Raw genomic sequence first — 21,045 nt, forward strand, 5'->3', positions numbered from 1 at the left:
TTTAGTATCTCTTTGGGGTATAAGCCCAATAGAAACACTGCTGGATCAAAGGGGATGCACAGTTTGTTAACTTTTTGGGCATAGTCCTGGAGCCTCTTTGGAACACAGCCTGTCCTGGGGGGGGCCTTTGTTTTGCTGGGGAAGGCTGGCTTCTGGTGTGGGATCAGCAACTGCTCTGTCCCGTTTCCTCAGATTGGGGTTCGGGCCCTTCTTAGGCCAGGGACTGGCTCCCCATCCTTCAACGTTGATCCTGAGGCTCTCACGGGATGTCCACACTGGCCGCCTTCCCAGTTTCTGATACTTGGTGTCAATATTTGTCATCATAGCAGCTGACGTGTGTATGTGGGGTGTGTGAGTGTGAGTAAATGTGTGTGTGTGTGTGTGTGTGTGTGTGTGTGATGCTGTGCACTCCGGGCCCCAGCGCCTCCTTTCCTCCCCACTGAGGTCCCTAGCGTGGCCCCTGTTTTTGTAGTTGAGGAAGCTCCTGAGCAGAGAGGGCCTGGGTCTTGCCTGCCAGGCCCTCGCGCACCCCCCCTCCCTCCCCCCACTGTGCCCTCACGCCCAGACTGCCCGGCCCTCTGGGCCGCTCGCCCGCATCCTGGAGTCGGAGGCGCCGACAATGTGCCAAACGCTTTCCTTCTCCGCAGCTGGACACGCTCCAGGCCTCCTACGAAGAGCTGCAGGCGCAGTCCCGCGAGGAGATCCAGCAGCTCTGGTCTCAGCTAGACTCCACGCGAGCAAATCGGCAGGAGCTGAACGGTGAGTCCGGGAGCAGTTGTAGCCGCGGCCTCCCTGGGCCGGCCACCGTGATGGGGCCGACCGTCCTTCCCTTCTGGGGAAATGGTGGGATGGTTGAGGGGATTCCCAGGAGAGGCAATGCCCTCCATCGATGCAAGTCACCTCTTCCTCTGTAGCTCCTAGAACAGGTATGTTATGGGCCCAGGGTCACACAGTCAGGAAGTGTGGCCTTTAGCCCGGCTCTCTGCTCGCTGCCTGAGCCTCCAGGCTAGAGGGTGGCAGAGAGCTTGGGGAAGGAAGGTTTTTCATGTGAGGAAAATAAGGCAGACTGAGTGAAGTGACTTGGTTAGGATCACCCAGCTAGGAAGTGTCTGAGGCTGGATTGGAACTCAGCACTGTCTCTAGGCCTAGCACTCTCCCCTGTAACCCCGAGCTGACGGCATCGCCAAGGGAAGTTTTATGGGGAGAAGAGAGAAGGGGGCTCAGGACAGAGCCTTGAGGGACCCTTGAGATTAACAAGGGTAGCCCTAGAGGAAGCCGCCCCTTCCTCAGACTGAGCATGATCCCCTTGGCAAGGAAGGGATCTTCCAGAAATGGGGACAGAACAGAGAACAGAGCAGGAGATCCTGAGAAGCAACAGGGCGGCCTGTGGGGGGACCCCAGAGAAAAGAGGGGCATGGGAAGGCCCCAGGCTGAGTTGGGAAGCAGCAGAGCGGGCCTTGGCCCATTTCCCAGCATCCATCAGCTGCGGGCCGATGCCCTTGTCCTGAGACTGCAGCCGCGGAGGGGGGTCGGGGGGAGCCGGTCCCAGGGCGACCTTGGCGCGCTTGGGCTTGGCGGTGCCGGCCTCCCGTCGCCCTCTCCTCCTCATCCTGACTCACATGCTGCACCGCGTCGGGGGGCTGCCGGGCCTGCACTTCTCACTCCCGCTGATGGGAGGTGTTTGGCGTTGCAGAGCTCAGGGAGCAGCTTCTGGCCCGAGCGTCCCACGTGGAGCAGCTCGAGCACCTCAAGCACGACTTCGAGCGGCGGCAGCAGCAGAGGCGCAGCGAGCACGAGCGCGAGCTGGAGCAGCTGCGCCTTTACTTCGAGCAGAAGCTGCGGGCCGCCGAAGACAGCTACCGAGAAGACCTCCACCTGCTGCACCAGCGGCTGCAGGAGGTCAGGGAGGACTCCTTCCTCGACTCTGCCGACGTCAGGTAAAGGAGGCGGCCCGGCCTCCCGGGAGAAGGGGTGCCAGCAGATCACTCCTGCGCCTGAGCCCAGCCGGACACCCCTGTTTCGAGGGGGCGGTGGGAAGGGGCCTCGGGCCTCCCTTTTCCTCCGATTTTCCTCTTGCCAGTAGCCCTAGAGGAAGCCGCCCCTTCCTCAGACTGAGCATGATCCCCTTGGCAAGGAAGGAATCTTCCAGAAATGGGGAGGAGGGAGGAGACCTCTGCCTTCCTTCTCTTCTTCCCCGGGAGATGGTCCGGGAGCTTCAGCCCTCTCTCTCCTTTGTGGCAGTTGGTCCGTCGAGTTCATGGAAGACACGGCTGATGTGGAAAGAAAAGCCCATTTGGAGCAGCTGATGCTTCAGCTAGAGCAGCACAAGGTGAGCCCCGGCCTGGAAGTGGCCTCTGACCGCGTGCATGGCCCGGGGACTGGGGGGAGGGGCCTTGGGGCTTGGGAGCCATGGGCTGCTACTTAGCTCAGGACCTTCTCCTTCACGGGGAGGGGGGGGCGAGGCTTTGACCTTGGGAGGGGGGTCACAAGCTTGTGGTTAACATGGCTGGCCCTGGCCGGGGCCCTGTGGGGTGAAGGGGTGTCGGGTCAGCAGGAGCAGGGCCTTTCCCATTCCTCCTCACACCTGGCAGCAGGGTGGAGGGGGGCGGCCTGTTTCACTGTTGTCTGTACCTCCACCCAGTGTGGCCACGGGGGAGAGATCTCCCTCTTTTTCTAACACATTCCCCCCAATTCCATGGAAACAACTTTAGGTGTTTTCTTTCCGGGTCTGGAGTAGCGGGTTCTAGGGATTCCTCCCCTTTCCCAGAGGGGAATCATGTCATGGAGGGTGTGCACGGGCGGGCGTGGCAGAAAATGCCAACAGAAAAGCCAAAGGACAAAGCTTGGGTCTGTGCGACAGCACTGAGCTCCCCCCCTCCTCTTCCCCCCCCCCCCCCCCACAAGCCCAGGAGTCCTTTGGGACTGTGATGGAGGCTTAGTAATCGGTGCTTTGGGGGAGCTGGTGTCGGGAGGACGAGCTCAAACCCAGTCTTAGACTTTTACTGGCTGTGACCCTGGGCCAGTCACTTGCCACCATCTGCCCATTTGCTCCTCTGTAGAGAGGGGCAATAGCACCCGCCTTCTCCCAGACTTGTGCTCTCTAGGGCTGCCTGCTTGTCATTATCGATTTCTTGAGTCAGATGAGGGAGCCCTCCCCCAAAGTGCCCCTGACCGCCCCTGCTGGCTCTCTGTGCGGTCCTGGGCACCTGCCTGCCCCCGAGGAGCGGCCTGCGGTGGCCCTCCCCCCAGGGCGTGTGGACGCCGAAGGAGCTGCCGGCCCAAGGCTCAGATCGGCTGGGTGCGGGGCTCAGGCAGCCATACTCCACTGGGCTTGGAGAGAGCTGGGAGGGGAGCGAGAGAGACCCCGAGACCGGGAGCACCTCGTCTGTCTCGGAGCGCTGGGAATTCGGGTTGGGGCTCCGCTCCGTCCGGAGTTCGAGGCTGGGCCTGGGCCCTCTGCACTAAAGGGAAATTGTGCGGGCTCCAGCGGGCAATGGCGAGTGTCCTGGCTGCGCCCCGGAGTCGGGAGGGATGAGATCGAAGCAAGTTGGCTCCTGGCCCTGCCGCTGCCGGGGGATCGGGGAAGCCCTGAAGGATCCCCCACGCGGGCCCCGGGCAGACACAGCCCTGCCCCCAGAGCTTCCAGCCTCCATGCATTGGTGCAGGGTGGGCGAGGGGGACGGGGCCCAGGGAAGGTTTGCCCTAGGCTATCGTGCCTTTGTCCCCGCCAGGAGGGCATTGCCCATTTGAAACTACAGCTTGAAGAGAAGCACAAGGAGGAACTGGATGAGCTAAAGGCGTCTCTGGAAGCTCATCATAAGCAAGAGTCCCTGGAGGAGATGCAGAGGGAGAAGCGCCAGCACGACCTCGACCTTGAAGAGCTGCGCACCCGCCTCACGGAGGAGCACAGGAAAGGTACCCCTGGGCCCCTGCCTCTGGGCCATTGCCTTTGACTCTTGCCTCCGGGCCCCTGCCTCTGCCTCCTGCCTCCGGGGCCCTGCCTCCAGCAGCTCTCTGATGGAGAGAGTTGTCACTAGTTGGGCCGCAGGAGCCGGTCACTGCTGTCACTGATTTTCAGCCAGACTTTTAGAGAAGCCAGGGTGCCCCAAAGGAGAAGAGGGTGCAAAGGACTGTGGCTCCTGGGCCAGGGCTGTCCCGAAGAACGGTAGGAGAGTCTCGGCTCTCTTGGAAAACTCCTCAGGTGGTGTCGAGGCCCCCCCGGGCTCAGTTTGGTGCAGTCTGTTCCAGTCTGGCCCACCCCGTCCCATCACATTTGGCCTGATTGGTCACGGCCTAGTGTGGTCCAGTCCCGTCCGGTCTGCTCTGATTGAGTTCAGTCCAGTCCACCGCAGTGCAGTCCGGCAAGTTGGCACTGAGCCGGATGCACGTCGGGCCTCGTGTTAGCCGGGCAGAGAAAGCTTTCCTATGAGGTCCTTGACCTCAGCGAGCTGACATGTCCCTGGGGGAGGAGGGGAGAGGGAGGGGTCTGGGAGATGATGTGCACCCTCAGAAGTATTGGCCAGGATGGGTTTGGTTAGAGGGAACAAATGATGGAGGCTATCAGGGAGGACTTCCTGGAGGAGGGAAAGGGGACTCCCCAGAGGGTCCATGAAGGAGTGGGGTGCAGGGGATTATGGTCCCGCAGCCCCACTTGGGGTCCCCCTGAGCTGGCGCAACGTCCTGGGCGTCGTGCAGGTCCCTGCACGGCCCAGCCACCACCTCCTGTCCTTGGTTTCCTGCAGAGATGATCAAGATGAGACTGCAGTGCGCGCAGGACGCTGCCCGTCAGGTGGAAACCGAGGTGGCGCAGAGGCTCTCGCTGGCCTTGGAAGATGATCACAAGGCCAGAGTGGCCCAGCTGCAGTCCCAGGAGGGGCGGGTTTCACAGCTCACCGAAGAAGTCGACCTTGCTCGGAAAGAAAATGCGGAACTGCGGGAGAAGCTGCAGCAGGAGGTCGCTCTGAAGGAGGAGGCGGAGAAAGTGGGTCTTGGTGCCGGCCCGGTGGGTGAGGGGAGGCCTGCCTTCTGTGGCGTCCAGTCCTGCCCAGATGGCCCCAGCTTTTTGGCTAGCTCCTCCCCTTCCAGACTGAGCTTGCATTCCTGTAAGAATGCTCGCTCCTTTCTTTCTGTTAAAATACTGCTAGCTTTTTATTTGTCGAGATACGCGCAGAGATAGTTTGCACCAACCATCTTTGCAAAACCTTGGCTTCGATTTTTCTCCCTCCCCGTCCCCTGGACAGCAAGTAATCCAGTACAGGTCACACATGGCCACTTCTCTGTACGTATTCCCGCAATTCCCACTCTGCAGAAGGGAAAAAATGAAAAAACAAAATGCCCACAAACAAGAACAAAAGGGGAAAATCCGAGGTTATGCTCCACGCTCGGTCCCCACTCAGTCCCCACAGTTCCCGCTCGGTCCCCACGGTCCCCTTTCTGCGGGCAGGGGGCTCCGCCCATCACGGGTCTGTTGGAACTGGCCTGAGTCGGCTCGTGGTTGAAAAGAGCCGCGTCCGTCAGAGTTGATCGTCACGTATCCTTGTTGATGGGCACGATGTTCTCTTGACAACCCCGCCTCCTTTTCAAAAAATCTGTTGTTGTCTTCTGCCATCTTTTCGTGGAGTTGATTTTTTGGTACCCGGGCAAGACTTGCCGTTTGTACAAAAGCCTATTAAATTTTATCTCATCGAGTCAGCCCATGCTTCAGGCCGTCCAGATCCTTTGGGACCCTGACTGGCAACCAGGGTGCTTGCTCTTCCTATTTTTTTGTCTCCTACCAGTTGGAGGAGCAGCCCTGCCAGTGCCTTTCCCCAAGCCAAGGGGAAGAGCCTTAAAAGGCCTCTGGGCGGAGGGCACGCTCTCTCCACTACTTTACTGGCATCTTCCGGTTCGGTCCAGGAGCCACAAATGCTTGATGCTCCCTTTCTGGGGATGAGGTTCTTAATTGGGTCGCTCTTCCCAGAACTAAGAGGCGCCAGAGATGGCTGGGGCCCACGGGCAGACTGGCAGGCTCCAGGCCAGAGGGGGAATCTGGAACCTTGACCTTTAAAAAGGTTCAAGAGACGTAGTTTCTAGGTCATGTCATCATTAATAAGGCCAGCAGGTTATTCATAAAGCGATGGTCATTTGGCCAAAGACCTCTGATGGTGGTAGGGTCACAGTTCATATATCCTTTAAAGAGGAGATGTTCCTGAGAGGTGGCGGTCAAGTTGGATTACTCAACACCATGACAGGTGTGGGCAAAAATAAAGGGAAGTCCCGAAGTACATGACTTGGTCAGTCTAGGTCAGAGACATTAATTTCCGTCTCGATAATGGTGAGGATCTCCCTTTCCTCTGGCCGACCTGAGCGTTGCCTTTACAGTGAGCAGATGTAGACCCGGTAGCCCCGAGTTAGAATTTCTTTCCTCTGATTAGATCTTGGCCCGACTGAGAGCTTTCCTACACTGGTTGCTTTCTGGATGAGGAAGAAGAAAAGGGGAAAAGCTTGATTCCAATAGCAATTATCAGTTATTAAATAGAAGAGAAGAATCCTAATTTCTCACAAATGTGGGCCCCCAGAATTCTTTGCTAACAGGTTTGATCCTTCTCGTTGCAGAAGAGCTGTCGTCTCGTTGAAGACCACCAGAAAGAGATAAAGAAGCTAAGAGAAGAAATTCAGCAGCTGATCCAAAGGAACAAGGACAAAGAAGATGAATGGCAAGTCCAGCGTGGGGATCTCAGCAGGAGAGCCGAAGAGCGACTGGCCGCACTGGCCCTCGAGCTGAACGGCAAGGCCGAGCGGGAGCAGCGGGCCCTGAGAGAGGCGGCGGAGCTCCGTGTGGTGGAGATGGAGCGGCTCCGAGACCGGCAGGCGGCCGACATCATGAGGTTGGAGCAGTCCCTGAGGCAGCGGGAGGAGAGCCGGGCCCAAGAGGAGGCTGCCTGGCAAGAGCGGGCAGCTCGGGACCTGGAGGCGGCCAAGGCCCAGATGGCCGAAGAGTTGGAGGCGGCCACGCGTAGCCTTCGGGAGGACTGTGCCTTGGAGCTGCAGACAAGCCGAGCAAGGTTGGTGACTGAGGCCCAGGGGCTTGCTTGGGTACCAAGAGGCCCTTAACCTTGTTTCCGGGCCTCTTCTGCATAGCAAATGGTCTGACGGTCCTTTTGTCTCACGTATCCGATAATTAGCTCACAACCCTTGCCCTCTGCTGGTCTGCCGGTCATGGGGGCCAACCCTTTTCAATGCCCAAACAAGTTATACTTTTTTAAGACCAGGGCGCCGGGATTTGGGCATCAGGGCTCTCTTCCTCAGTGCAGATAGCAGGCACCTTGTCTTCCTCTGATCTGGGAAGGTTGCTGTGCCCCTCTAGAGATGAATCTCTGAGGAGAGACCCAAACCTCTAGCAGCATGGGCTGAGCCTGCCTCAGCCCAAACCCAGCTGGCAGAGCCTTGGCAAATGCAAGGCACTTTTGTCAGAGGGCGTATTTTAAAAAAAAATGCCAATAACTTCTTATTTTTCAAAATACGTACAGAGAGTTTTCAGCATTCACCTTCACATAACCTTGTGTTCCCAATTTTTCTCCCTTCCCTCCTCCCCTAGATAGCAAGTAATCTTATATAGGTTAAACATATATAGTTCTTCTATACATATTTCCACATTTATCATGCTACATAAGAAAAATCAGATAAAAAGGGAAAAAAAGAGAAAGAAGGAAAAAAAGCAAACAACAACAACAAAGGTGAGACTATTATGTTATGATCCACATTCAGTTCCCACAGTCCTCTCTGGGTGTGGATGGCTCTCCATCACAAGTAGGTTGGAATTGGCCTGAATCACCTCATAGTTCATCTGATCATTGTGTAATCTTGTTGCCAGGTACAATGTTCTCTTTGTTCCACTCGCTTCACTCAGCATCAATTCATGTGAGTCTCTCCAGGTCTTCCTGAAATCATCCTGCCGATTGTTTCTTACAGATCGATAACATTCATATGCCACAGTTTATTCAGTCATTCTCCAATTGATGGGCACTCACTCAGTTTCCAGTTCCTCGCTACTACAAGAAGGGCTGCCACAAACCTTTTTGCCCGTGTGGGTCCCTTTTCCTCCTTTAAGATCTCTCTGGGATACAGGCTCAGTAGGGACACAACTGGATCAAAGGGTATGCAGAGTTTGCTAGCCATTTGGATATAGTCCCATATCGTTCTCCAGAATGGTTGGATCAGTTCCCAGCTCCACCAACAACGTATTAGAGTTCCAATTTTCCCACGTTTCCTCCAACATTTATCATTATCTTTTCCTGTCATCTTAGCCAGTCTGAGAGGTGTTAGCGGTACCACAGAGTTAAGATGCAAATCTTATGAATATTGATTTAGGGCATTTTTTCATTATAAGTATAGATGCTTTTATTTCTTCATCTGAAAATTGTTCACATCCTTTCACCATTTATCAGTTGGAGAGTTACTTGTCCTTCTTAAAAATGAGTTGGTTCTCTTTGTTTTAGAAACGAAGCCTCTATCATAAACCTTGGATGTAAAAAGTTTTTCCCAGTTTCCTAATCTTGGCTGCATTGGTTTTGTTTGTTCAAGAACTTTTTAATATAATCAGAATTATCCATTTTGCGTTTCGTCATGTTCCCTAGTTCCTTTTTGACTGTGAATTCCTTCCTCCTCCAGAGATCTGAGAGGTAGTTTGGTCCTTGTTCTCCTAATTTGCTTATACCATCACCCTTTATGTCTAAATCATGGCCCCATCTCAACCTTATCTTAATATAGGGGTGTTAGGTGTGGGTCAGTGCCTCGTTTCTGCCATGCTAGCTTCCAATTTCCCCAGCAATTTTTATCAAATAATGAGTTCTTATTCCAAAAGCTGGAGTCTTTGGGTTTTTCAAACACTAGATTATTATCGTTGTTGACTATTTTGTGAACCTAATCTATTCCCCCAAGCCACTACTCTCTTACAAGTGGTTTTGATGACCGCCGTTTTATCCTAAATCTGGTATTTTAGGTCTGGTACGGCTAGGCCATCTTTATTTGCATTTTTTTTTTTTCATCGATTCCCTCAATTCTTGATCTTTTCTTCCAGCTGAATTTTAGGATTTTTTTCTAGCTTTATAAAGCAATTAATTTCTTGGCAGTTTGATTGGCATGGCACTGAAGAAGTAGGTTAATTTCAATAGAATTGTCCTTTTTATTACATTGGCTCTGATGAGCATTTTTAAGGATCTTCTCTGCCTGGAGGAGTTGATGTCACACGCCTGCTTGTGTTGCTGGGTATGGTTGTTGGTTCATAAGAAATGGGAAGTTGTAGAAGGGAGATAGATCAAAAAGAGAGCGTCTTGTTTTATGAAGTACCCTGAAGTTTGGAGAATGCGTTACAAATCTCTCGTGAGATTCTCATTGTGACTGTGGGAGGGATGGGCTGTTATTATCCCCATTCGACAGATGAGGCAGATAGGTGAAGTATCACCGGTAAGCGTTTGAGGCGTCCCGACTTGGGGTCCAGCTTCTTTTTCACTGCACGCCAACTGCTTCCATGATCAGGAAGGGCCTCCTGGAAAAGGCGGCATTTAAGAGCATTTCAGGTGATATAAGGAGAGACCCAGCAGGGGCCCAGGTGGCAGAGGGCGTGCTGAGGAACAGAGTTCGGCTGAATTGTCGTGAGCATCAAGGAGAGCAAAGTATAGCGAGTCTGCAGAGCTCGGTGGGGAGCTGGCGTTGAAGGCCTTGAAATGCTAAACACAGGGTTTTATGTTTGATCTGAGAGTCATCGCACTCCATTGTTGTATGACCCGAGCATGTCCGGGTTTGAAGAAAATCCCTTTGGCAACTTTGTGGACCACGAACTAGCCTAGAGGGAGCCTTAAAGCCGACAGACCCATGGGGCAGTGTTTGGGGGCCACCATACTTCTGGCTTCCCAAAGAATAACATACTGACTTCTTGTTAGCGTTGTTCCGTGTTGTAGCGCATTTTTATTTATCCAAGCATTCCCAATCACTCTGGGAGCAGGTTTCTTGGGGAGGTTTTCCGGAGGCAGCTTTAGTTTCAGTTGAAAGTAATAATCACCTCAAATGCAGCCAAGTGTTAAAAGTTCAGATCTTTTATTGCTTCCTCCAAAGTAGCCCGGTTAGTTTTCTTGGTGGCCTGTCTCTCTGCTTGGTTCCAAGAGCTCCCTCTGGCTATCTGCTAAATTAGGCCACTGACTTATCACTTTGTAAGGATTCCAACAACATTAGCTTCGGGTTCCGTCTTGCCAGGGGTTCTGTTGGTCTGTGCCAGTGGGGGACCCCTGAACTCGGAGCGGCACAGGGTTGACAGGGTGCCAAGAAGGGCTGGCTCCACAGGTGTGGAGGAGGAGCCTGTGGCCCCGACAAGGTTTGGGGCAGGTTGTTCTGGGGCGTAAGGGACAACGAGTCAGTGGCACTGAGGTTGGGAACCTGGATCCCTGGAAGGAAGATGACACCCTGGGTAGGATGAAAGTTCTGTGGAGATAGTCAGGTGGTTTGTCTGAGAGAGAGAACCAGAAGGAAGGCAGGCAGGAGGCAGGCAGGCTGCGGTGGGCAGGGCCGATTGTGTTAGAGACGGGAAGGAAGCTTAGTGTAGGATTTACCAAAAGTTGGGATGCAGAATCCCCAGAGGAGAAGGGGCAGCAGGGTGTGAGAGTTTGTTCTCCTGGGCGAAGGAAGCAGTGGTTCCACGTCCCTGGGAGGTAGTCTGGGTGTCGGAAGTACCTGCCCCGCAGCTGACATTGGCAGCCCACGGGTTGCAGAGGGTGGCGGTTCTTCCTTTGCTTTTTCACACGAGTTCTGTCCTTTCTCTGGCCAACTTGTCAGCCACCCGCCTGCTGCTGTCCCTGTGCTGGGCTCCACCAGCTGAGGCTGCAGTTCTGGGAGAGCTGGTACAGTGGACGGAGCCCTGGGCTTGGAATCGGGAAGGCCTGAGTTCCGATATGGCCTCGGCCCCTGGATCTGCCTGGCTCCGTGTCCCCGATTGCAAGGCAGTTCCTTCCTTCAAGGTTGTGAGGATCAGACAAAATTATATTTGGAAGGTATTTAGTTTAACGTGGTGCCTGGAGCGTAGTAGGCTCTTAGTAAAGCCCTGGGCCCGTTCCCGTCCCTACCCAAGCCTCCTCAAGGAGCTTGGTAGCAGAGTGGGGTAGAATTGAGTGAGGGCTGACACTTCCTCCGTTCAGTGAAGTCCTGAAACTTCAGCTTCTTCAAACCTTTCGGACTTGGTGGTTTGTGGCCGCTTGCTCTGAAATGTTCCCAGAGAATGGCCTCCGCGTGTGACCTTCGAGGTGCCTTAAAGGCAGGTCAGCAACTAGAGGCGGCCCTGGGGCTTAGAGGCAGCATTTGGGCCAGGTCAAGGCCACTGCTTGGGGTTCCAGGCCCAGATCCTGGACACAGCCAATCCCCTCAGGAGTTCCCACCTACTTAGGACGCCCCATTTATAGTGTTTGTGCCCTTTATGTTTTATTTAGATTCTTGGAAGAGCAGAAAGAAATGACTCAGAAATTCACAGAGAAACAAGATGCTCTCTTCAGGGAACTGCAGGAGAAGCATGCTGGTGAACTCCAGCTGCAGAAGCAGCAGACCGAGTCCCTGACCACTGAGCTGCAGACCCAGCACCGGGGGGAGATGGACGCCCTCAGGACTTCCTTACAGAGCCAACACCAGACACAGCTGGATGCCCGGGTCGCTAAGCTGCAGACCCAGCACCAGGAGGAGATGGATGCCCTCAGGGTTTCTCTACAGAGCCAACACCAGACACAGCTGGAAGCCAGAGTGGCCGACCTGCAGAGCCAGCACCAGGGAGAGATGGACGCCCTCAGGACTTCCTTACAGAGCCTACACCGGACACAGCTGGATGCCCAGGTTGCTAAGCTGCAGACCCAGCACCAGGAGGAGATGGATGCCCTTAGGACTTCCTTACAGAGCCAACACCGGGCACAGCTGGAAGCCAGAGTGGCCGACCTGCAGAGCCAGCACCAGGGAGAGATGGACGCCCTCAGGACTTCCTTACAGAGCCAACACCGGGCACAGCTGGAAGCCAGAGTGGCTGACCTGCAGAGCCAGCACCAGGGAGAGATGGACGCCCTTAGGACTTCCTTACAGAGCCAACACCAGACACAGCTGGATGCTCAGGTCGCTAAGCTGCAGACCCAGCACCGGGAGGAGATGGATGCCCTCAGGACTTCCTTACAGAGCCAACACCGGGCACAGCTGGAAGCCAGAGTGGCCGACCTGCAGACCCAGCATGTTGCAGAAATGAGCCACCTGGAAGCCAAGCACTTGTCAAATCTGGATTCTTTGGAGTCTGGTTACCTGGCTGAGATTCAGACCATGCAGGAAGAGCACAGCCACGCTCTGGAAGGGCTCCGGGTGAGGCTCGAGGAGCAGCTGCAGGCGAAGGAAGCTGAGCACAAGGCGGGCCTGGCGCAGGAGACCGAGAAGCACCAGCGAGAGCTGCAGCAGGCCCAGGAAAGCCTCAGAATTGAGATGACCACTAATCATATTGAAAAACTGAAATCACTGGCCACGGAGCTACAAGATGCACATCAGGTAAGTGCTGTGGGCCCAGCAGGCTCGGGTCTCGGGCCACCTTGCCCACCTGTGGAATGGCTCACCGGATATGGGTCAGAGCAGCGCAGGGAACTGGTGGGCACACATTGGTTATGTCAGCCTGGCCTTGCTTAGTGTAAACTTTTTGTAAGGAGAAAGTGATTTAATTTTATCACATCAAACTGGGCAAATAATTACTTGTTGGCCTGAAAAATCAGTGCACTGGGTTTGAGGTCCGAGCTGCCCATTCTCGAAGAGAGATCAGATTCAAAAGCAGAAACTGCGTCCGGGCGTTAGACAAAATTGTGAAGGCTGCAAAGTCCCGGAGCTCCTGCCCTGCTTCTGTTATCCTGTTCAACTCAGTTAATGGTTCAACATTTTATAAATCCCCTCGAGTCCATGCTTGTATCCTTCCTCAGGGTGCCCTTTGACCCACTCTTCAGCCTCAGCCCCGGGTGGGGCTGGTGTTGCTTTGAATTGCTGGAAAGAGAAGCTATTGGTAAGAAGTGGGATTCTTCTCGTGTCCTCCAAATCCCCCGGGCAGGCTGGTGTCTTGTTGCTAGGATGAAATGTCCCAGCAGACGGTTGAGAGCTTTACTCTCCTTGACTACGGCCTCCTGGGAGATGCTCGACCACATCCCCTTTCCTAACAGGGTCCCGACAAGCATGCATGTGAGTCTGGGCTCGAGGCCCGGACAAGTGAGCTCCTTCTCTCGGGAACAGATAGCTGTAATTCTGACGGGGGTAGTGGGAGCGCCACGATGCGGGTCGGGTCACCGATGAGCTCCCGTGAGCTCACTTAGTCTACAATGAAATTGGCTGCCAGTTTAAAGGCAAGCAAACCAGGAAGTCCTTATTCTGGAGGAAAAAGACAAAACAGGTGAAAGGAGAAGGAGCTGGAAAAACTATTTCTTTCATGAATATTAGCTAGAAAACAGCCTTAAATCTTTTCTTTGTTGGGGAGTCAGCTCTGGTCCTTGGTCAGGGCTCCACTCTCCAGAACTCTGGCCGGCATAAGGACGGGGCTCTTTCCAATGGTCCCTCTTGTAGGAGGACCTGCAGATGGCCCTTCACAACCAGAGGTGTTTGCTGGAGGAAGAAAATCACAAGGCTCTGGACAGATTGGGCGAAGAGGCCCTCCGCATGGAGGAGCAGCACCGAGGGGCCCTTCAGGAACTCAAGGACATCCACGTGGCCGAGCTCGAGAAGCAGAAGGCCAAGGCTGGCCAGCAGCTCCAAGAAGAGCTGGGCAGACTGAGGGCCCAGCACCAGCGGGAGCGAGAGGTGAGCCTTGGGGAGGGGTGGGCCGAGAGCCCTTGGACCTGCAAGGGGCTCATCTCTTCCCCCATCTGGCCCGCTCTGCGGGTCAGTGATTTGCTCATCTGGAGATGTTCCAAGCTGCAGAGTCTCTGAAGCATGGTGCTGCTGCTGCGCCAGCCTTAGAGAGGGCCCTGTTCCTGGGGGAGGGAGGTGAGCGGGCAGGCCTTAGAGACGGGGTGGCTGGCAGGGATGCCCAGGAGTGCTTGAGGGAACATTCTAGACCTCTAGCTGGGCTCAGCTTCTTCTTGACCTGGGCCATGGCCCAAGCCTCCGCCTTCAGCACACTCTTGGCCCTTCCTCGAAGGTGTGTCTGGAGCTGTCCCACATAAGCTGGGGCCTTTTTAAAGCCGTCCTCGAGCTGCCTTACTTGGTTCTGGGCCCTCTCAGCTTTTTTTGCCTATAAAAGTGAGGAAATTGGCGGCCGTAGCTCTTTCAGCTTGAATCTCGTCTTTTAGATCGTTCAGCCTTTGGGAATTAGTGACACGGGAGTGTCATGGGGCTGACCCAGACATATTTAAATGTGCATTTAGGGTTAAATGTGTGTGCGGTCCTGCTGGATTTTCTTGCGCAGGGGCGCCTTTCTCTTTATGTCTTAGATCTTGTTCACCAAACAGTAGTTGACACTTCTGCTCTAATTCTCAATTTCCAAGGGTGTTCCATTGCTCAGCATGTCATTTTCTAAGAAGTCTAATTGTGGCTCATTTTTGCCGTGAACACTTGGAGACTGGGCAGGAAAGGCAAGGTGGCCTCTGGGTCTTTTTCGCCTTTTGTTACTATTTTAGCGAATCTTGTCGAGAATCCTGTTGCTATTTTGATCAGAATTTTATTGAATCCTTTCCTTTTCCTTGCATCTCTTTCTTTTTCATCTCTTTGATTTTTCTGTGACCTTCATTTCAGATAGAATTCCTCCCCTCTCTCCCTACCCTTGATGAGCCATCCTGGATAACAGAATAAGAGGGAATAAGAACCATTTCAAAAAGGGCATCAGAATGGTAGAGCCCGGCTCGATCTGGGCACTGCTCTTTCCACCGACACTGGCTGGACGGCCCCCACTTCTGGCATGGCTGCCCTCAATCGTGCCAGCTTCTCTGAAGCCTGACCGCATTCCCCTCGTTTCAGGAGCTGTGGCTCTCAAGGCTTTCTAGGAATCTTGGTGGGGATGGAGAGTGAGGGAAGGTCTCCAGTCTCCATCTTTGGGTTTCATCCCCATTTCCTGGTTCTCACTTGGGAAAATGGGTTTATCTATAGATTTCCCAGCACATCCCTGAAGTGCTCCCTCTGGCCTGCTCCTCCTTCCTCTCTTTTACCTCCATTCCCTCCAGCCTACTAACAGGCCCGGATCAGGCCCATCCTGAAGAAACCTTTACTTGCCGCCTCTGTCCCTACTTACTTTGGCCTGCGATCTCTCCTGCCCTTTGAGCCAAATTCCTCTCAGAGCCCGTCTCCAGCAACCCTCCATTCGCTCTCATGCCCTTCTTGGCCCCTCACGGGGCCCACCCGGCCCTCTCCGCAGCGACCAGGGCTCTCTTAGTCCTCCTCCTCCTGGATATTCTCCCCCCGTTCCTGGTTCTCCTCCTCCTGTCTGGCTGCTCCTGGACTGGATCCTTTTCAGTCTCACCTTCTATCCCAGGGGTCCCTTAGGCTCTGCCTGGGCCCTCTGCTCTTCTTCCTCTCTGCTGCCTCCCAGGGATCTCCTCAGCTCCTGGGGATTGCATGCCCATCTCCGTGCAGTCTCTCTCCCTTCCAGTCCTTCCTCCATCCAGTCGCCCGGGTCCCACCATGTCACTCCCATCTCAGTAAATGTCAGTGGTTCCCTGTTGCCTCCAGGAGCAAGTTCAAGATGCTCTTTACCATTCAGAGCCCCTCACCATCTACCCCTTCTTCCCTTTCCAGTCTTCCAGCCCTGTCCTTGCCAGTCCGTACACTTGGCTCCCGGCTTCCAGGGTGTGCCGTCCGACCCCTCCTAAGTCTGATCCTTTCTCTGCTCATCGTTCCTCTTTATCCTTTACAGAGTTTGTTTTGCCCGTATTTGTGTGTTGCCCCCTCCCCCTTCATTAGATCGTGAGCTTCCCGAGGAACAGAGCAGGCCCTGTTTCCAGATCCTGGAAGAAACCATAAGGTGCCTTCAGGGCTCTGTGCTGAGGGCTAGGGAGGAGACGAGGTCAGTCAGGCCCGATCCCGGACGTCCGTCCTTCTGGCGGCTCTGGGTGTGTTTCCCTGTTTATTAGACGCACTCCTTCCTCCCAGTGCCCGGGGGTAAGAGACCAGACCATCTCCGGGTGAGAGCCGATCTGAGAACATAGCAGAAAGCATTTGAGCTTTGTCCTGGTTTGAGAAAATAAGGACATTTCCTCCCTCCTCGTCTTTTTATGAACATTTTTGATCTTGGCATTGTGGGAACATTCTTTGCATGTGACTGTTGTGTTTGATCTGTCTGAAAGCTGCCTGTTGGTATCTTTTGACCCTTTATCAGTTGGAGAATGTTCTTTTTACACATTTGGTTGAGAAACGTGTCCTCCATCAGAAAAACTTGTAAAATGGTTTTCTCCGTTGCCTGCTTTCCTTTCCCTTTGGCTGCATTGCTTTTGTTTGGGCACAAACTCGAGGTGGGCATAGACCTCGTGACCGGCACCTTCCGCTTGCTCTTGCAGGAAGATGCCCGAGCGGCGTCTGCGATGCAGGAAGATGCCGAAGCGGCCCGACTGCAGCAGGAGCTGCTCTTTCAACAGGAGATGGCACTGCTCAAGGGGCAGGCCCAGGTCCTGGAGCAGCAGGTGGCCCAGCTGAAGGTAGGAGCTGCTCTGTTTCCTTGGTGTGGGTTCTGGCAGGCACACAGTACGTGTGGGTGGGCTTTGAGGATGCCCCCCCTCTCCCCCAGCGGTGGGTATCTGGGAGCATTTTTTTAAGCACGCCAGCTGCCGTCCGGTAACTGTGTTCTGCTTCTCGGCTCTGCTCTCTGCGGTCTCCCGTGTGAGCAGACGCAAGGTCTCTGATTTTAGGGGGCTCCTCTTGGAGCTGATCTCTGAGGAGATGGGGGGCTCGAACTTGCCTGGCAGCTGCCTTCCCTATTGTGCAGATCAGATACTCTGGCGAGTTCCTAGTCAGACCATCTCGGGGCTGACTAGTAAATTTGGTGCTGTCAGACAGAAGCAGGAAACCAAGTCAGTGGGAAGGTTTGCCCCCTCTTCCCCTCCCCCGCCCCGGGCTGCCAGGTGCTCGGCCCTGCCTCCCCGAGGCGCTCAGAGAGTGGCAGGAAGCGGGCGAAGCCCACTGGTGGCCGACCTGACCTTGGGGGTCCTTGTGTGCAGGACAAGCTGGAGATGGAGAAGCGGGCTGCCGAAGAGCAGGCCGAGGAGTTGGTGGCCTTGGAGAGGGAGAAGGCTCAGGGCGTCTGCCAGAGGGAGAAGGAGGCGCTGACCTCGCAGCTGCAGGAGCAGAGCAGCCTCATCCTCCAGGTATGCACGCTGAGCGCTGGCCGGGGGCCACCATGGGGCGGCACCAGGATTCCTTCATTGATTCAGGCAGTCATTGGCGCTCGGTGACGGCGGGCTTCTAAGCGACATGTGGGTGGCAAGATGCCAGCCAGTGGGGGGGGGGGGGAGATCAGGAAGGCTTCCTTCCTGTAGATGGCGGCAAGAGAAGGGATTTGGGGAGGGACGGCATGTCGGGCATGGGGTACAGCCCGGACAGAAGCAGAGAAATGGCAGAGGGAGGCTTGTGTGTGAGGAGCAGAGAAGCCAGTCTGGCCAGATCGCAGCAGTTTCACCACGCGGTTCCCTCAGCGGTGCTTGCCAGGCCACAGGATCCTGCCTGGGACGCCGTGAGGGTCTCCGAAGCCCTTTGCCCACTTCAAGCTCTGCCCATGGCATCTTTCTGTCTGGCTGTTTGTCGGTTGCTGCTTCCACCTGCCAGAAGCTCCTTGGCTTTGGCTCGGCCCGAATCACTTATCCTGGAGGGAGCCGTGGCCATATGGGGAGCAACTGGCAGCTGTTTCCGGCTTCTACTGGGGTCAGGGTTCTGGAGATGGGGGTTCGGCAGTGGAGCCTGGCCTGGGCGGCCCTTCTGGGCCATGGTGCTCCTGAAGGCAGGGCCTCCTCCACTCGTCACCCAGAGGGGCAGGAGGCCCACGGCTCCCGAGTGCTTTGTGTTCTCATTTAAGCCTGTGTGCTAAGGGCCAGATCAGGAGCGATGTCCTCGTGTGGGCATTGGACTCTTCAGCCCCTCTGCGTCTGGGTCTCCTCACGCTAGGTGACCTGGATTTGGCCCCTCGCTTTCATCCGCTTGCTCCTCTGGACCTTCTGTCCTGCCCCCCCAGTGCATCCTCCATTAACACTAAAGAGATTTTCTTAAAGTGCAGGTCTAGCCGATCATGTCACTCTATCCTCATTTCAGTGGCTCCCTGTCACCTCCAGGAGCAAATCCCAGACGTTATGTTTTGCATTCTGAGCCCATTAACACTCCCCACTTTTCCATTCTTCTGCCTTAAGCCCGGCCCCAGTGCTGTTGTTAGGGCCTTCCCTCCAGGCCGGGCTGCCTCTAGCTTGTCCTGCCCACTAGACTGAGCGCCTTGAGAGCAAGGACTTTTTGGTTTGCTTTTCTTTGTGTCCCCAGCATTTGGCACAGTATCTGGCACATAGTAGGAGCTATCAGGGGCTGCAGTGAATAGAGGGCCTAGAACCAGAAAGATCGAAGGTCAAGTCTGGCCTTAGACCCAAGACAAGTCACTTAACTGCTACTTGCCTCAGTTTCCTCATCTTATCCAATCCAGGGTTGTTGTGATGCTCCGGTGAGATAACTGGCACGTAGTAGGCACTCTGAATGTTAGCCATTAGATACTATCGCCTGACCGGTGGGGTCTCAAGCACCACTCGACACGTACAAGATGTTTTGTGCTGAGCGTTCAGTAGTAAGCAGCCCCATCCACTGCCTTTTTTTACTAGGTTTATTAGGGATAATAACCAGCAACTGAGACACCGGCTGTTGCTTTGTTGTCTTCTGTAATTGCAAGTGATAGATTTCGGCCTTGTGATTTAGGTGAGACTTGGTCAACACAAGCACCAGATGTATTTGAAGAGACTTTGCTAACATAATCGGTGAAGTGCCCGGGAAACGGCCTGCCCGCGGAGCCTGCGAGGGCACCTGGACTTTCTGTTGAAATAGTTTGCTTTGAAAGTCAGCGTTCCGGCCTAAAGGACCAGGCTTCCCAATAGCAGCAGCACCCGGTCAGAGTTGTCGGGCATTTCCCTGATCACGCTTTTCTTTTTCATTGGTGTCTGTGGAAATGACATATGAGAGGCTAGGCCCAACAGTGATCTGAAGTCTGAAGACCTGGGTTCAAAATCTTTGTGAGCTCCAGCCTAGAACTGGCAGACATGTCTCCTTGGGTGGAAATTGAGGGCCTGGGCCCGATGATTTCTGCTATCCCAACTGGAGATCAATCCCAGTCCTAAAAGCTGTTCTTTCGTAAATCCCTCCACATCCAGCCCTCTGTTACACTTCTGGGGCATGTGTGTGCGTGTATTTTAAAAGCATTCAACAGATTTGTTTGTGGAACTGCTGGTTGTTGTTTGCTGGGTGCCTTCCCCACTGTCTGGTGAGCTCCATGAGAGCAGGGGATGGTCTTGTCTTTTTTTTGTATCCCCTGTGCACAGGGCCTAGCACAAACTAAATGCTTGTTGACTACATTTTCACGGTACTTCCTAGTCTGAGGAGGTTCCAAAGGGTGATGACATTAAATGGTTGTGAATGAAGTCCTTTTGCCTTCAAAACTGCCAATTTTTTTTCACCCCAATTATTTTTACTGAGGACCAAGCTTCCTTGGAAGAAAGTCCCAAGTCCAGCCAATTATTTGGAAATTCCAGAACTGGAGCTTTGTGCGTTTCTGAGTCAGGGCTGCTTTACCCAAATGCCAGTAATCATAACTCCCCAGTTCTCTTCATTGGGCTTTCTTGGAGCAGCTTTGAGAGGTAAATGGTAGAAGCCATATTATATCCAGGTGCTGCCCTAGGGTGGTTTTTCCCAGTGATGATGTAGGAAACTGGATCCTGTGATTCGACTCTCCCCACATGGTACACACCCACGCTCCTGTCTCCCTCCAAAGTCCCCAAGTCTTGACTGACTTGTTCTAGCTAGTGTAGGGAAATGTTTCAACCGTTGCCACCACTTTGATTTTTTCAAGGTCTTTATGGACCAAAGAGATTTGGGGGTTTTAATTCTATTCCCCATAAAATGTTGGGTTTAGTAACTTTGTTCCTGACAGAGAGAGAGAGAGAGAGAGAGTGAGTGTGTGTGTGTGTGTGTGTGTGTGTGTGTGTGTGTGTGTGTGTGTGTATGTATTTGGGGTAGAGTTAGCTGTTAATTTATTTTGACTTAATGAGTGACACCTGAAGGAGTTTGAAGCCATCAGAAAAGCAGGGGTTGGGTGAGGGCCGCCTTCTTCGCTGACCATGGTGCTGAAAGGCAGACCTTGCAGCTGGAGCAGTGCAGCTTGGGTCTTTGTTCAGACCATTTCAGGACAGTGTCCAGGAAGTATCTTTCCATATTTCACTGATGGCTCATTGAGTGTTGTTTTTGTTTCTCCTTCCTAACAGTTAAAAGAAAAAGTCTCATCCTTAAATAATGAAGTAGCAGAGAGTCACAGAGAGCTGGAGAAGCTTCAGGCACTGCGTGAACGGGAGCATGAGGAAGAGACGAACCTGTTATCTCTGCTGCAGTCTGACATGAGCCATACCCAGCAGGAAAGGTAAGTATTTCTGTGTCAGGCAGTGTAGGAGGTCGTCCAAGACTTACCCCTGTCAGTTTTGAGGCCCGTTACAGAAAAGACTGAAGCTTTTGATGGAGCTGGTGGGAATTCTAGGCTTTCTAGCCATTGTTCTACTTCTGTCTTTAGTTTGGACGCTAAATGGATCGTGGTTCACACATTAAATAAAGAGTGAAAAGGACTGATGGTCCTTTTTTTCCAAGAAGCTTATTTTTGAAATAGGGCGTCGTTGTTTGCACATTGGCTGTCCCATCAGATTGTAAGCTCCTCGAGGGCAGGGACCGTTCTCTGCTCTTTGTATTCCTAGTGCTTTTCAGAGGACCTGGCACGGCTGAGTTGCTTATTAAATGTTGACAGAGGACGGAACTGCTCATTTCTACAGAGAAACAGACAGCAGACCCTTGTTCTAAGATTAGACATAAGAGCTGAAA

At 53.9% G+C, this 21,045-nt stretch overlaps 1 protein-coding gene across 10 annotated transcripts in view; it reads left to right on the plus strand.

Annotated features, from left to right (window-relative positions):
• Positions 1-21,045, plus strand: part of LOC127562547 (pericentrin-like) — a 77,142-nt gene that overhangs the window by 4,542 nt on the left and 51,555 nt on the right. For 9 of the 10 annotated variants that reach the window (XM_051998349.1, XM_051998356.1, XM_051998357.1 and 6 more), the window contains exons 6-16: positions 648-759; positions 1,694-1,937; positions 2,242-2,329; positions 3,732-3,915; positions 4,743-4,981; positions 6,595-7,043; positions 11,454-12,534; positions 13,585-13,818; positions 16,506-16,643; positions 17,163-17,309; positions 20,445-20,596. In XM_051998349.1, the coding sequence (XP_051854309.1) occupies positions 648-759; positions 1,694-1,937; positions 2,242-2,329; positions 3,732-3,915; positions 4,743-4,981; positions 6,595-7,043; positions 11,454-12,534; positions 13,585-13,818; positions 16,506-16,643; positions 17,163-17,309; positions 20,445-20,596 (3,068 nt within the window). The remainder of the gene's footprint in view (positions 1-647; positions 760-1,693; positions 1,938-2,241; positions 2,330-3,731; positions 3,916-4,742; positions 4,982-6,594; positions 7,044-11,453; positions 12,535-13,584; positions 13,819-16,505; positions 16,644-17,162; positions 17,310-20,444; positions 20,597-21,045) is intronic. The other variant, XM_051998354.1, reaches the window with a different exon arrangement.

Source organism: Antechinus flavipes, chromosome 4 (assembly GCF_016432865.1).
Source record: "Antechinus flavipes isolate AdamAnt ecotype Samford, QLD, Australia chromosome 4, AdamAnt_v2, whole genome shotgun sequence".
Lineage (NCBI taxonomy): Eukaryota > Metazoa > Chordata > Mammalia > Dasyuromorphia > Dasyuridae > Antechinus > Antechinus flavipes.